This window comes from Dromiciops gliroides, chromosome 4 (assembly GCF_019393635.1).
Source record: "Dromiciops gliroides isolate mDroGli1 chromosome 4, mDroGli1.pri, whole genome shotgun sequence".
NCBI lineage: Eukaryota > Metazoa > Chordata > Mammalia > Microbiotheria > Microbiotheriidae > Dromiciops > Dromiciops gliroides.
Window position 1 is genome coordinate 158,178,089 of NC_057864.1, and position 14,712 is coordinate 158,192,800.

The following is a 14,712-nucleotide window of genomic DNA, read 5'->3' on the forward strand; positions in this document are numbered from 1 at the left end:
CACTGAGTGTGGAGGAAGCCTCCTGGGCCAAGCTGCTCCCATAGATGAATGTGGCAGGCACCTTGGTGCCAGGGGGTGGATCAGAAACACTGGCCGCAACAGAATGCTTCGGTGCCCAGAATACTAACCATTTCCCCCTCCCATCCCCCAAAGACCCAGGATCTTTGCTTTCCTTCTCCTTCAGAACCTCCGTCTTGGTCTTTCCCAGACTTTCTTCACAGCACCAGGGAGACCAGACATGGTCCCTGGCAAGGCCAGAAGGCTGGACAGATGGACGCCTAGATCCTTCCAGTGGCTGCTCAGTCACTCTCTGCTCACCCCTTTTGTTTCTTCCCTTTGTGACATGAGAGGTTTTGCTCAAAAGTACTTTGAAATCCTCAGCAAAGAATCACCCTACATTATCTCCGCCTCACTGAAGAGGGAAAAAGGAGAGGGATACAACAGTAGTCCTGGGTCCACCCCAGGGGAGGGCATTGAAAGGGTGATGGTGGAAGAAATTACGATTAGAAAGTAGGAGGGACTCCCATGTGATGTGATGTGAAAAAGAGGGACAGAGAATCTCCATCTCCTCCCAGCATGACAAGGAAAGAAAAAAAAATATTGGAATCTGGATGTTGGAGTGGATACAGGGGGGAATGACACAATGATCTCTAGAAAACAATTTTTTTTTTTTTTGGTGTTGGAGAAGGGCTGGGGGAAGGGGGAGCATTCCCTTCTGTGCTAGGTCAACCTCCAGTCTCTGGCCCAGTTTAGACCCTGCCAGACAGCAGCCAAGGGAGTGAAATTCAATCGCACAAGCGGCTTATATTTAACCACTGGCTCTTGTCTCTTGGGAGTTGATCAGGGGGAGCCCCGCTGTTTCTTGGTCAGGGGCTCAAAGTCATCTTCACTGTCACGGTGCAGAAGCTAAGGCAGGAATAACCAGCTTGAATAGCAGGGCTGTCGGAGTAAACCCCCGCCCCGGTCTTGAAGTCACTCTAATAGCATCAGCCGGCTTGTGGCAGCGCAAGGTAACTTAACTTTTCTAAGCTGAAATCCTCTGTGATATGACTGGCATTATTATTATTGTAGTCGCATTAGTCTCGTCCAGAGACTTCCCCTCCACCTACCTCCACCACCCTACCACCCCAGCGGGGTAGAAATTTCTGATCACGAGCAACTATGTTTTAGTACAGAGAGGTTAACATACCCTTGCTGGCACCACCAGGATGCAGCCCTCCCTGCCAGCCCTACCCAAGAGACAGGGTGGGGCGAAATGAATCCCCTAAATCAGGACTTTCCAGGGAAAAGGATTAGGATCCTCTCCATGTCTGTGACACAAAGCCCACTTCCGAAAGCTGCAGTCCATCCCGAAGCCCTTCCTGCGCCCTCTCAGTTACTTTCTCAATTATTTATTTATTTATTGGCATTGACTTTTCGGCACGCTTCCTTAAACTAAGAGGCTTTCAGGGATTTGAAGAATGCCAATCACTCAAGTTCCACGGATCTTCATCTCTCTGGGGACCGCCGGGAACCCAGACTTTTTAGAGAGTTCCTTCGTTTTTTCAGAAACCCATAATGCTTAGTGACTGGTTGGTGAAATTGTACCGGGAAGGATGAAAGTTAGACTCTAAACAGAACTGCCTAGCACTCGAGCCTTTTCAATTCAATTTAAATGACTTCATATGTATCATGGATATCATATTTCTTGCATTTTCAAGGGGTGAAGGAGGAGGGGCTGGAAGGAGGGAAAGAATACGGAATTGGAAATAAAGAAATTAAATAAAATGTATTAAAAAGGTATAGAGGGGCAGCTAGGTGGCGCAGTGGATAGAGCACCGGCCCTGGAGTCAGGAGGACCTGAGTTCAAATCCGATCTCAGACACTTGACACTTACTAGCTGTATGACCCTGGGCAAGTCACTTAACCCCAATTGCCTCACCAAAAAACAAAAAAACAAAAACAAAACAAAAAGGTATAGGATAGGATGGTGGTGAATCCTGTCTCCGCCCCTCGGATGCCACTTAACTCCGAGTCTAACTACGGTCTACTACCTCCCCTCACCTCAAAGGTCGGGGGAGGAACCGAGGCCACTGAATACCAACTCCCCCCTCCCAGGCTCCGCGCGTGGCACGGACACCTGGGGCCTTTGCCAACTTTGTGCCAGCCGCCACCTCTGGGGGAGCGGAGCAGGAAGGGGGCCGGCAGTGGAGGGGGTGCGGAACGGAAGCCGCCAGCACGCAATTACCCAACAGCTGCGCGGGGAGAATCGAGGCTTTGAGAGGAACTGAATAGCAGGGTGAAATGCCTGGGTCTTCGGCTCCAGCAGAGGAGGGGCAGAGGAATGGGTCTGGGGAAGGAAGCCTGGACTCAAACCTAGAGAACTGGGGGGAGTGGGGGGGGGAGGGCGGCGCAGGTGTCTTGGGCCCTACATCCTCCCTGGTAAAGGAAGGAGATGAATGTCCTGCTCTTTCCTGACTTTTCCATACCCTGCAGTGGTGGTGGACTCTCTCTGCGCCTCCCAGATTGGGCAGTGGTCCATCTCATCTCTTTTTGTCTTTCATTCTCTCTCCGTCTGTACATCTTCCTGTTTTTCCTAACTCCATTCGTCCCTCCTCCTTCTCCCCCAAACCTCCTCCCTCAACTTGACCCCAATTTCAGAAGGAAGACCTTACTCATCATCCCCTCCCCTCCACCCTAGCTCTCAAGTTGCGTGTCAGGACACCTGGATCCTCTCCTTCCTTCTGTTTCCTGAGACTCGTTCCACATGATTTAGAACAGGAAGTGGACTTTAGGCATCATCTAATCCACACACACCCCTACTTGCAGATTGCTCCCCTTTCACTATAGCCTCCCTCCCACTACATCCCTGGAGACAGTATTTTTCCCTGACCCCTGAGTTGAGGGTGTTGGAGGAATGGGAACCGATGTAGTTAAATGGTTTCAACTTCTCTGGAGAGCGAAGGTCTCCACGGTTATTTTATTAAGCTACAAAGATCAGTTAATATTTCGACACTGGACTCTGTTGGGTTCTCCCACGCCGGACTCGTTCTCTCCAGGGGAAGCACCGTTCAAATACTATTAGTCCTCAGTGCAAGTGCACCCAGTCATCCCAAAGGCCTCCTCTAGCCAAATCACACCTAGGAAGGGCAACAGCCCTGGGGCATCTAACAATGTCTACCTCCCTGGCCCCGCCTGGACTTTGGCACAGCTGTCTGCAGTGAGGAAAATGGAGAGTATCAGTAAGTCTTTGCTTGTCTCTCTCAGTCTGTCTAGCAAGGAGAAGTTCGGAAAGGAGGGATGCAGTGCAGACATACACACCCCTATTGCAAACACTCCCCATCACCAAGTCGAGTCTGTCTCTTTCCCAGGTGGACTAGATTCAACATTGGAGAGGAGGGCTGCAATCTAGACTGGGGCTTTGAAGGGAATGCACCCCCTAGGTCTCGGCATAGCAGTAAGTCCCATAGGCCGGCTGCTCTGGACTGGGAAAACCGAAGCTGCGGACTCCGGGATCCGGGAGACCCCCGCAGCGGGGCCGCGGGGTGGTGATGGGGAAGCGCACACTGCCGTCCGCCAGCCAGCCCCCGTCGCAGCGGTCCAGGCCCGAAAACTTCCAGGCTGCATAGAGGTGGCCAACCTTGGCCAGAACAGCCCCACGCCTCGCGCAGGCTCCGCTAGCCTCCGCTAGCGTCAGACGGCCGGGCACGAAGAACACGTGGCCTGGGAAGGGTAAGGGGCGGGGCTATGACGAGGCCACGCCCAGAGGGCGGGCTGATTTGGCAGGATAAAAACTCCATGGACCAGCTTTCTAAAACTGCTCTTTTCCTCTACCCCCAACCCCAACCTTGTTCCTTAGCCCACCTCTTTTTTCACCACCCTCTTAATCAAGCCTCGTGCTCTATTTCCCGTTTCCACCTTTCTCCAAACCACGCTGCATTTCTCAGGCCACGCCCCTTTTCCCTATATCCGCTAATTTCACCTGCCCTTCCTCTTTCTCTAGCCTACTAGGTCCCCCCCCCCACTCTTTTTCCCCCAAATTCTGGACCCGCTCCATTTATCTGTCTTCCCTTATTTCTAGGTTAGCCCCAGACCAGGCCCCACTTCTTCCTCTAATCCCTCCTTTATTCTTCTAGCCCCATCTCATTTAGCCACCCCCTCCTCGTTTTATTTCTAGTCTTAACCCCATCCTAGGCCCCTCCTCTTTTCCAGCTCCATCCCTGCCTCTTTCTGTAGTCCAGACCCCGCCCTTTATATAGTCCCGCCCCATTTTTCTGCCCCTTCTTGTTTAGCCCAATCCCAGGCCACACCTCTTCTAATCCCGCCCTTCTAGTCCCACCTCATTGATCCGCCCCCCATACGCTTCTCTATCCTTCATCCCAACCCCATCCCAGGCCCCGCCTTTTTTCTAGTTCCAGGATCCCACTTATTTTCTTTTTTTTCTTTCTTTTTTTTTTTTTTAGTGAGGCAATTGGGGTTAAGTGACTTGCCCAGGGTCACACAGCTAGTAAGTGTTAAGTGTCTGAGGCCGGATTTGAACTCAGGTACTCCTGACTCCAGGGCCGGTGCTCTATCCACTGAGCCACCTAGCTGCCCCCCATTTATTTTCTAATCCCTCCCCATTTCGATGGCCCCCTCCTCTTGCCTAGCCCTGCCCCATTGGGTTGGACCTTCCTCCTCTTCCTCCTCCTCCTCCACCCCTTTTCCTCTTTCTTTTCCTACCCTCGCCCCTTCTTCCTTCTCCACTACCCCATTCCAGGCCCCTTCTCTTTCTCTAGGTCCAGGCCCCACCTCTTTCTTTAATCCCGCCCCATTTCGATGGTCCTCCTTTTTTCTAGCTCCATCCCACCCTCTTTCTGTAGGTCTCGACCCCGCCCTTCATATAATCCCGCCCCATTTTCCTGCCCCTTCTGGTTTAGTCTGATTCTAGGCCCCGCCTCTTCTCCTAATCCCGCCCTTCTAGCCCCACCTCATTGGTCCGTCCCCTCATCCTCTTCTCTACACACCCCACCCCATCCCAGGCCCCTACTTTATTTTCTAATCCCTCCCCATTTCGATGGCTCCTCCTCTTGCCTGGCCCCGCCCCATTGGGTTGGACCTTCCTCCTCCTCCTCCTCCTCCTCCTCCTCCTCCTCCTCCTCCTCCTTCTCTACCACCACCTTTCTTTTCCTCCCCCCACCCTTTCCTGCTCTTCTTCACTACCACACTCCAGGTCCCTACTCTTTCTCTAGGTCCGGTACCAACTCTTTTCTGTAATCCTGTCTTTTAGCCCCGCCCCATTTATTTGGCCCCTCCTCTTCTCCAACTCCAGTTCCACCCTCGCTCCAAACCTTGCCTTTTTTCTCCCTCCTCCCGGGGTTCCAACTCCTCTTTTGCTTGCGGAACCTCGGCCCCTTTCCTCTCCTCTTTGACGCCCCCACCCCGCTCCCCACCTCCCATTCCTCGTACCCCGCAGCGCGGAGGTGAAGCAGAAGGCGTCGTAGCGATCACGCTGCTTGTCTCTGGGCCCATAGCTGCGAATCCCTGGCCGGCCCCGGCCCCCACAGGGCGCTCGAGCTGTCAGCACCGGGTAACGCACAGAGCCCTCCAGAAGCCAACCCGCGTTACACCAGTCCAGGCCCTCGGTCCATGCTGTGGGCAGGACCGGGAGAGAAGGGGCTGTCGCTCCCCTGCCTCCAGCGGTGCCTCCCTCCTCCTCTCATTCACCTTTTTGCCAAACCATTTCCCTCCACACACCCACACCTCCTCTTCACGCGGCTCCCAGGGTGACTCGGGGTCCGGGAGAGGAGGATGGTGCCAAGGAGCCAGGGCCGCCCGGGGCTGTCGTCCTAAATCTGCTCACCCTGGTAGAGCTGAGGGTACGTGGCCAGCCGCCCGTCCTGCTCCGCACATGCCCGCTTAGCTTCATAGTAATTAAACTGGTATCGGCCCTGACTGGGCTGGTACGGGAAAACCACACCTAGGGGTGAGGAGAAAGGGGCTGACGGGATCCTGGAGGCGGGATGTTGAAGGGTCCCTGGGGGAGAGAGACACCTGACTTCCTTACCCTCCAGCCTGAGGGTCAATGCCAAACTCTCATCTTCCAGTCCATTGATGAGCTCGCAGCGGTATTTCCCCTCATCCTCTAGCGCCACACCCATGATCACCAAGGAGGCATCCAGCCTGTGCCCCCTCCTCATCCTGGCACGGTCTCCCAGGGGTCCATAGCCCCGGGCATGGTGCCCGTTGGTGATCAGGATCAGTGTTTCTCGTAGTTCCCCAGGCTCCACTTTGCTCCAGCGCACCTTGTAGCTGGGGGGTGGGGTGCCCAGAACGCAGGGTAGGGTGACCGTGGCACCGCGGCGAGAGTGAATGACCTCATGGATGGGGGGCAGGAGGTAGTGGGGGCCAGGGTGGGGTGCTGGCAAAGGGGGCCAGATTGACAGGGACACCCTGGCCCCAAACTGTTTTCTATGACCCGTTCCAGCCCTTGCCCATCTCCCTATTAGTGTCCCATTCCCCACCCCAGTTCCTGTTCCCTCTCTCTAGGTGTCCCTTGTCTTTGTCCCTTCCTCTCAGTATCTCATCAGTCCCCACCCTCCTCCCCCTCAACATTTCCCAACCAGTCCTTGCCCCTCCACTCCAGGGTCTTCCCAGCTAGCTACTCCTGTCCCCTAGGCTGGGGCCATCTTACCTGGGTTCCCTGTGCCTTTGTGATAGATAGCAACACCTAGAGGAAAGAGCAGGCTCCAGAGGGCAGAGAGGATTAACTGATTAGGCATGACAGGAACTCAGCTAGAAGGTGATCTGTAATGACGGCACAACAGGGCAATCATCATAATTTCAGAAAATGAAAAAGAAACACCATGGGATGGGCCTAGAGGACAGAAGGCATGGGGGAGGGGTGTCATAGTGAGGTCTGAGCAGCCATTCTCGGAAGAGAGGTGCCCACCTGGGTTCCATCTTCAATGGGGGCACAGCAACAGGGACTGAATTTGGTAGCAGGAAGAATCACAGGCAAGATTGCTGCTGAGAGAGAGTGGAAGGGAGTTAAGGAAATACGGAAAAGGCCTGTGTTCTGTCTCCCCAGAGAGAAAGAACGAGACAAACATGCTACAGCAGTAAAAATAGAGATTAGACAACATAAAGTTTCCTATTGGAAAGAAGAGGAAGAAATCAGAATTGGAAAGTAAGGGGGGGAAGGTGACTTTTTTTTTTCCAGGAGATCTTGGAGGAGAGACACTGTTATCTGGCAGACCAGGGGATCCGGGGGTGAAAAGAAACACCAAACCTAGCTCAGGCATAATAAAAAGGATAGGTAATAGTTGTATGGTGCTTTAAAAAAAAATTTTTTTTTGATGTTTTATATTTTTCAAGCCTGCCTACATACATTATCTTGTTTGAATATCTCTAAGCACAGAGAAGGTTGGGAACAGGGGTCTGCTTCCTTACCAAGAAGAAGCTATCTCCACAGTAGCAGAATAAGGCAGTAATTAGTAACCTTTTGTCCTGTTTGGGGGGAAAAAAAGAGAGAATCCTGTTGAAAGTTGCTCCCATTTCCAGGATCTCCAAGTACTTTAAAGTGGAAAGATTTCTTAGCACCTTACAGCTCTAGTCTCTTCTCTCTTCCCCTTCCATCTCTCCCCTGCCCCCCCCGCCCCAAATGTGCTTGTTCATCCCCACAGCTTGAAGAGAGAGACTGGGATTCCAAAACATCCTAGGTTATTTCATAAGTCTAGGGCGGGCATGGGACTCAAATGTCCAGCTTCCCAGTCTGGCACTCCATCTGCTAGAGCCTATTGCCATAGAAACAAAGGGAAGATGCCAGTACTGGAGGAGGAGTGGTGGAATGGGCACTGGGAGATTTGTACCCTATAATGGGTACTTAGGATACATTTGTTTGGCTGACTACAAGTCTGTTGGAGCACAGAATTACCACATGATATCCTGACTGTTGGTATTGAGAAGTGGGCAAGTTGGGAGCCATTTTTCCCTGAAGATCTCTAGAATGCCCACTAGGCTGTGCTGGAGGAAGGGATGAATGAGCTTGCCAAACTAGTTTGCCTCACTCTGATGTTTACATTTGTGTGAGAGAAGGGAAGATTATCTATAAACTACCAATGGGTATAACTACCTATCACATTCCTGCTATTTCCATACTCCCTCATAGACCTCCCAGCCAGAAGCTCTCTCACCTTTGCACTCTGTGTCCTGATCCTGGCCCCGATCTGAGCATCGCTTGGGAGAAGAGATTCTTGGGGTAAGACCTAGACATCCAACTGCTTCAAAGCCCTGACCTCTTCTGCCCAACCCCCTGTCTGTCTCTTTGTCCTTTACTTCCCTGTCCCCACCCCATCGGAAGCACAATTTCACATTGTCTCTGCCTTTCTCCCTATTGTTGTATAACAGATGCCCTTTCTTTATCTGGTGGGGAATGTCAACGAAATGTCAACAGCTGGGGATGTGGGATGCAGGGCTGGCTGGCACAGGCCACCGGAAAAATGGCCAGGGATTCAGAAAGAGGGGATAGGGATCCTCAAGAATAAAGAAGGAATGGGGGAGGGGCAGCTAGGTGGCGCAGTGGATAAAGCACCGGCCCTGGAGTCAGGAGTACCTGAGTTCAAATCTGGCCTCAGACACTTAACACTTACTAGCTGTGTGACCCTGGGCAAGTCACTCAACCCCAAGTGCCTCACTAAAAAAGAAGAAGAAGAAGAAGAAGAAGGAATGGGGGCCCAAAGAAGAGAAGGTTGAGTGAGACATTATCCCAGTCTCTGAATTTTCTTTTAGGAGGGGAGAAGAGGGATAATGGGCACTAGGGCAGCTAGGTTACACAATGGATAGAATGCCAGTCCTGGAGTCAGGAAGACTCATCTTCCTGAGTTCAAATCTGACCTCAGACACTTACTAACTATGTGACCCTGGGCAAGTCACTTACCCCTGTTTGCCTCAGTTCATCTGTAAAATGAGCTGAAGAAGGAAATGGCAAGACACTCTAGCATCTTTGCCAAGAAAACCCCAAATGGGGTCTTGAAGAGTTAGGAACGACTGAAATGATTGAACAACAACAAAATAATGGGCACTGGGCCCACCTCCACAGAGATTGAATGAAGCAACTACTACAACAGAAGAGACTGAAGTTAAACAACAAAGATGCATGTCTACGAAACACTGAAATAGGGAGTTGAGGCTTTGAGAAACTCTCTGAAGGACTTATTTGTTCATTCATTTCTCTACTCCACTTTCTCTAGCCCTAAATGATAATCACATCTTCTGAGTTGAAAGTTCTGTAGAGAAAGAATTTCCTTGTGTGATAAATCACTCATTTTACTTTGGGAAGTGCATCTCGTGTCTAATTTCAGTGTCTATTAATTTCTTTTCTTGTTTGTTTTTGGTTTTGTTTTTTGTTTTAGTTTAGTTTAGTTTTGTTTTGTGGGGCAATGGGGAGTTAAGTGATTTGCCCAGGGTCACACGGGTAGTAAGTGTCAAATGTCTGAGACTGGATTTGAACTCAGGTGCTCCTGAATCCAGGGCCAGTGCTTTATCCACTGTGCCACCTAGCTGCCCCCCTGTCTATTAATTTCTGTATCCTATGATTTTTAAAATAAAATTTCATTGATTCTTTCACTTTTATATCCACTAAATCTCTCCCAGTATTCTTCCTCCCTTCCCCAAAGAACCATTTCATATAACAAAAAATATTTTGAAGAGAATAATCAATATATCTAAAAAATATGAAAGCATATACAATGTTCCCACACCCAAGGACCTCCCATGTCGGCAGAGACATAGGGTGGGGGAGCAATCTTCTCATATCTCTTCTTTGGGACCAAGCTTGTTCTTTGTAATTCTACAACATTCATTTTCAGTTGTGGCTGTTGTTCTTTCCACTTATATTGATATAGTAATATATGTTATTTTCTTGGCTCTGCCTCAGTTCATGTAAGTAAGCTACCACAAAAGTACTGCTATAAATAAGTATCTTCTAGTCTTATTTAAACCCATTTCTTTATTCTGTCCTCAATACGAGGTCAATGAAACCCCATCCTCTGTAGCATAAGGAATAGACTTAAATAATCCATTTTGGGGGGGGTGCAGCTAGGTGGTGCAGTGGATAAAGCTGTGTGACCCTGGGCAAGTCACTTAACCTTCATTGCCCCGCCCCCCTCAAAATCCCTTGGTCTTTTCTTATCCAGTTTAAACAATCCCATGTCTTTTATCTTCATTTAACGTTCTGTGGCTTTCTCCCTTGGATCTCCCTTCAGCCCTCTCTTCATTCTCTGTACCCTTTATATTCTGGGGAGTCTCAAGATTCTTACCAGGACACGACAGGCAGGGACCCTGGGAACAGGAAGGGACCCGCTCTGTCCTATGAAAATCAGAGTCACAGAATTTTAACATTGGAAAGCAACTCAACAACCATCTAGTCCAACCCAAAGGAATTTTTCAAAAAAGGAATCCCCACTATAATATATCTGACAAGTGGTCATCCAGTTTTTATTTGAAGATCTCCTGTGAGAGGAAACTCCACTTCCTGAGACTGCCCATTCTGATTTTGAGCAGGTCTAATTGTTAAGAACATTTTCCTGATGTTAAATCTAAATTTGCCTTTCACCTATTGTTCCTATTCCTAACTGCTGGGGCCAGACAGAACAAATCTGATCCCTTATCCACGTGGCAATATTTCAAATACTTTAATACAGCTATCGAGTTACTCCCCACCCCCTACCCTTTCCCTTTTCCAGTCAAGAAGCATTTATTAAATCTTTACTATGTGCCAGGCACCGTCCTAAACACTAGGGATTCAATCATGGGTTAAAAGGCCATCCCTGGGGACCAAACCAAACACCCCCAGTCTCTTCAATCAATTCTTATATGAAGTTGACTCAAGGCCGTTTCATTGTGCTGGGTACCCTCTGAAAGCTCTCTAACTAGAGTTCAGAATTGAACATGAAATGCCAGACACGGTCTCACTAGGGTACAGTATGGAGGGACTATCTGTTCCTTATTTCTGGAAGCTATTCTCCTCTTAATGAAGCCCAGATTAGCTTTTTTAAAGCTCACATTAGAAGATAAAATTTTAAAAACCCCTCACATTAGTTTTGTTGCCTGCCACGTCCCATTGCTGACTCACACTTAAAGCCCTTAGTTCTTTTTCAGACAAACTGATGCCTAACTATGTTCTCTCTCATTCTCTGCCTCCCCCCCCCCGCCCCGGGGCAATGAGGGTTAAGTGACTTGCCCAGGGTCACCCAGCTAGTAAGTGTCTTGAGACCAAATCTGAACTCAAGTCCTCCTGAAGCCAGGGCCAATGCTTTATCCACTGTGCCATCTAGCTGGGATGCCTAACTATGGTTCCCCACATCTTGTACTTGAGACATTGACTTTTTTTTGGGGGGGGGAGCAGGGCAATGAGGGTTAAATGACTTGCCCGGGGTCACACAGCTTGTAAGTGTCAAGTGTCTGAAGCCAGATTTGAACTCAGGTCCTCCCAAATCCAGGGCTGGTGTTCTATCCACTGCTCCACCTAGCTGCCCCAAAACATTGACTTTTGAACCCAAATATGACATTGATCTCTACTGAATTTCATCTGATTAGACTCAGCCAACTGCTGTCAAGTTATTTTTGGATTTTCTCATCCTCTAGTGTTTTAACTATTCAGCCATAAATTTGATGAACAAGACATCTATGCCTTTATCCAATCACTGACACAAATGTTAAATGGTTTCTGTTTTTCCTTCCTCTGAAGGAAAAGCTCTCCATCACACTTCCCCCACTTTGCTTCCTGGATTTCCTCACACTTGTGTGCCTTGAATATTTCCTTCAGGAAGACAGACAGACCTCTTTACTGTTATTGGTTTGACAAATAACTGTCTCCAACCCCCTCATCAGGGAGCCATGACCTATCAACTTTTTTTCTCTATTTCCGCTGCCATTTACTTTTTTTTTTTAATTTTTAAATTTTTTTGGTGAGGCAATTGGGGTTAAGTGACTTGCCCAGGGTCACACAGCTAGTAAGTGTTAAGTGTCTGATGCTGGATTTGAACTCAGGTCCTCCTCCTGAATCCAGGGCCGGTGCTCTATCCACTCACTGCGCCAACTAGCTGCCCTGCCATTTTCTCTTACCTGGATGAACTCTTACCTGGTTTCTTTTGGGGCTCCACTATTTTATTCTTTGGAGTGTAAATAACTGCTTCTTCTTCAAAGCCTAGATATACCCTTTTGAAATCCAGATATAAGAGCCATCATCAAAGAGACTTATCCTTCCCTCAGAAATTGGAGTAGAAGTAGGCAAGGTAACAGTATATACAGGAGCAGAAGAGAGACTTAAGATTACTTTTTATAAATGTATCTATTTTTAATGCCAATGGAAACAACATAACTGTGCTCATTATGGCATGTAAGTATTAACTCTGTGGTAAGTCAAGTTGCATGTATTATAATAAAGGCTCTCTAAGTGATCAGTAATCCACAGGGTACACAATTTTCAATCCTTCCATTTGGCTTGAAAATGCCTTGTCCCAGCTCTGTTTTCCCTTTCCTCTCAATTCCTTTTGTCCCTGGTCCTTTCCCTCCTCCCCCTGAACCAGTGGCGCTCTAGAGAGAGGACAAACAGCCTCCTGTCTCCTCAAACAGGACACCCTGAACCAGATCATCTGCTTGGTCCTAGGCCAATCCAACCCAAATAAACAGGCTTCCTTTAGGAGGGTGAGCATGCCAGAGGCTCTGTATGCCTTGGTCTTATCTCCATTTTAGGCTCTTGGGTAACTACTATTTTTCACAATTGAATGGTTTCTGGTAAGTGCTTTGAGATCTTCATACAATAGAAGACAGTAATAAAAATAAATGGAATGCAATTGATAAGGGAAAGAAGGACCATTTCACAAAATCTTAGAGTTGAAGGAAACTTCATGATGATGAAGAAAATGGCTACTATTTATATAGCATATATGCTTTACCTATATTATCTTCTTTCATCCTCACAACAATTCTGTGAGGTAGGAACTAATAATATCCCCATTTTACAGATTAGAGAACTTAAGTGATTTGCCCGGTGTCACACAGCTAGTCAGTGTTTGAGTCAGGATTTGTACTCAGGTCTTCTTGACTCCAAGTCCAACACTCTCCATTGCACCACCGTACCAATGCAGAGATCATTTAATAGCCCAACCCACTGCCTACTACTAGGCTTCTGGAGAATCCTCTTAAATAAAAATCTAAACCAATGCTAGGCCTTGCTTATACCTTCCAGAGGTAGAGCCCCAAGATATGCCACTTTCTGCTTCTTGGACTCCCAGACTTCATGGAACATACCTCTAACTGCTTATGCTTACCATGAGGCAGACTTCCTGAGACCTCAGAGAACACAGCAATAACACCTGTCTGGAGGTTATCACTTGTATTTTTTTTTTTTTTTTTTTGGTGAGGCAATGAGGGTTATGTGACTTGCCCAGGGTCACACAGCTAGTAAGTGTCAAGTGTCTGAGGTCGAATTTGAACTCAGGTCCTTCTGAATCCAGGGCCAGTGCTTTATCCACTGCGCCACCTAGCTGCCCCCCCACTAATTAACTCTGTGGACAAGTTCCTTAACCTGCCTGAGCCCAAATTTCAAAATTTTGGTGATCATCTAGTCTAATTCCCCTTGTTTCAGCAATGTAGAAATTGAAGCCCAATGATCACAGGCAGTAAGTAGCAGAGCCAAGATTTTAAAAGATTTTCTGTCTCCCAGACCACTGTTCCATGCCTGGCTGCCTATTCTGTTCAATGGGGAAAGCAATATCTAGCCTGTCCTTATAGGAGAGGGAGAATGAAATGAAATAAGGGATGATAAGGTATTATATAAATTCTAGGAATGATTTCTTTTGCTGGCTCACATGCATCAGTTCTTGGCTCATAAGCCAATAAAATCTGAGTCAGGAATATTGATCTGAGGCAGCTGGTGGCCCAGGGAATAGAGCGCTGGGCCTGGAGTCAGTAAATTGTTTAGTCATTTTCAGTCAAGTATGACTCTTTGTGACTCCACTTGGGGTTTTCTTGGCAGATACTGCAGTGGTTTTGCCATTTCCTTCTCCAGCTCATTTTACAGATGAGGAAACTGAGGCAAGTAGGGTTAAGTGACTTGCCCAGGGTTACACAACCAAGAAGTGTCTGAGGCCAGATTTGAACTCAGGAAGTAAGTCTTCCTTATTTCAGGGTCAGCACTCCAGCTGCCCCCTGAAGATACTCATCACCATAGAATAGATGACCATCAAGCAATCTTTTGTCCACAGCAACTTATGAAGGCCTGGTATTCTATCCACTGGGTAACCTACTTGCCCTGAAGTCAGAACTGAGTTCAATAATTACATGACATCTACTATGTGTTGGGTACTGTGCTAAGGGCTTTATAAATATTATCTCTTTTTTTTTGGTGGGGTAATGAGGGTTAAGTGATTTGCCCAGCGTCACACAGCTAGTAAGTGTCAAGTGTCTGAGGCCGGATTTGAACTCAAGTCCTTCTGAATCCAGGGCCGGTACTCTATCCACTGCTCCACCTAGCTGCCCCTATAAATATCATCTTATTTGATCCTCACAACAACCCTGGGAGGTAGGTGCTATTATTATCCCCATTTTACAGTTGAGGAAACTGAGGCAAACAGAGACTAAGTGACTTGCCTGAGGTCATACAGCCAGTGTCTGAGATCAGATTTGAACTCAGGTCTTACTGACTCCAGGTGTGCTACTCTATCCCTCAACTGTAAAATGGGGTTAATA

The 14,712-nt window shown here is 48.3% G+C and overlaps 1 protein-coding gene across 3 annotated transcripts; it reads right to left on the reverse strand.

Annotated features, from left to right (window-relative positions):
• Positions 1-2,917: 2,917 nt before the first annotated feature.
• Positions 2,918-8,289, reverse strand: HAPLN2 (hyaluronan and proteoglycan link protein 2). 3 transcript variants are annotated; one of them, XM_043964253.1, is made up of 8 exons: positions 8,154-8,289; positions 7,411-7,467; positions 6,911-6,984; positions 6,653-6,765; positions 6,026-6,379; positions 5,822-5,938; positions 5,428-5,610; positions 2,918-3,702 (listed from the first exon to the last, which is right to left on the reverse strand). In XM_043964253.1, the coding sequence occupies exons 4-8, from the start codon at positions 6,738-6,740 to the stop codon at positions 3,419-3,421; spliced, it is 1,026 nt and encodes a 341-aa protein (XP_043820188.1). In that variant the 5' UTR covers positions 6,741-6,765; positions 6,911-6,984; positions 7,411-7,467; positions 8,154-8,289; the 3' UTR covers positions 2,918-3,418. The 3 variants fall into 3 exon arrangements, with proteins under 3 accessions (XP_043820188.1, XP_043820189.1, XP_043820187.1); XM_043964254.1 differs by having other exon boundaries at positions 6,911-6,987; XM_043964252.1 differs by lacking the exon at positions 6,911-6,984.
• Positions 8,290-14,712: the final 6,423 nt, after the last annotated feature.

Coding starts and splice junctions, on each gene's coding strand:
- HAPLN2 (XM_043964252.1), bottom strand. CDS start 6,740: ATGCCTAATCAGTTAATCCTCTCTGCCCTCTGGAGCCTGCTCTTTCCT. Junction 6,380..6,652: donor CAAAGGCACAGGGAACCCAG/GTAAGATGGCCC, acceptor CCCCTTTGCCAG/CACCCCACCCTGGCCCCCAC. Junction 3,703..5,427: donor CTTCACCTCCGCGCTGCGGG/GTACGAGGAATG, acceptor TACCCTTCCCAG/GCCACGTGTTCTTCGTGCCC.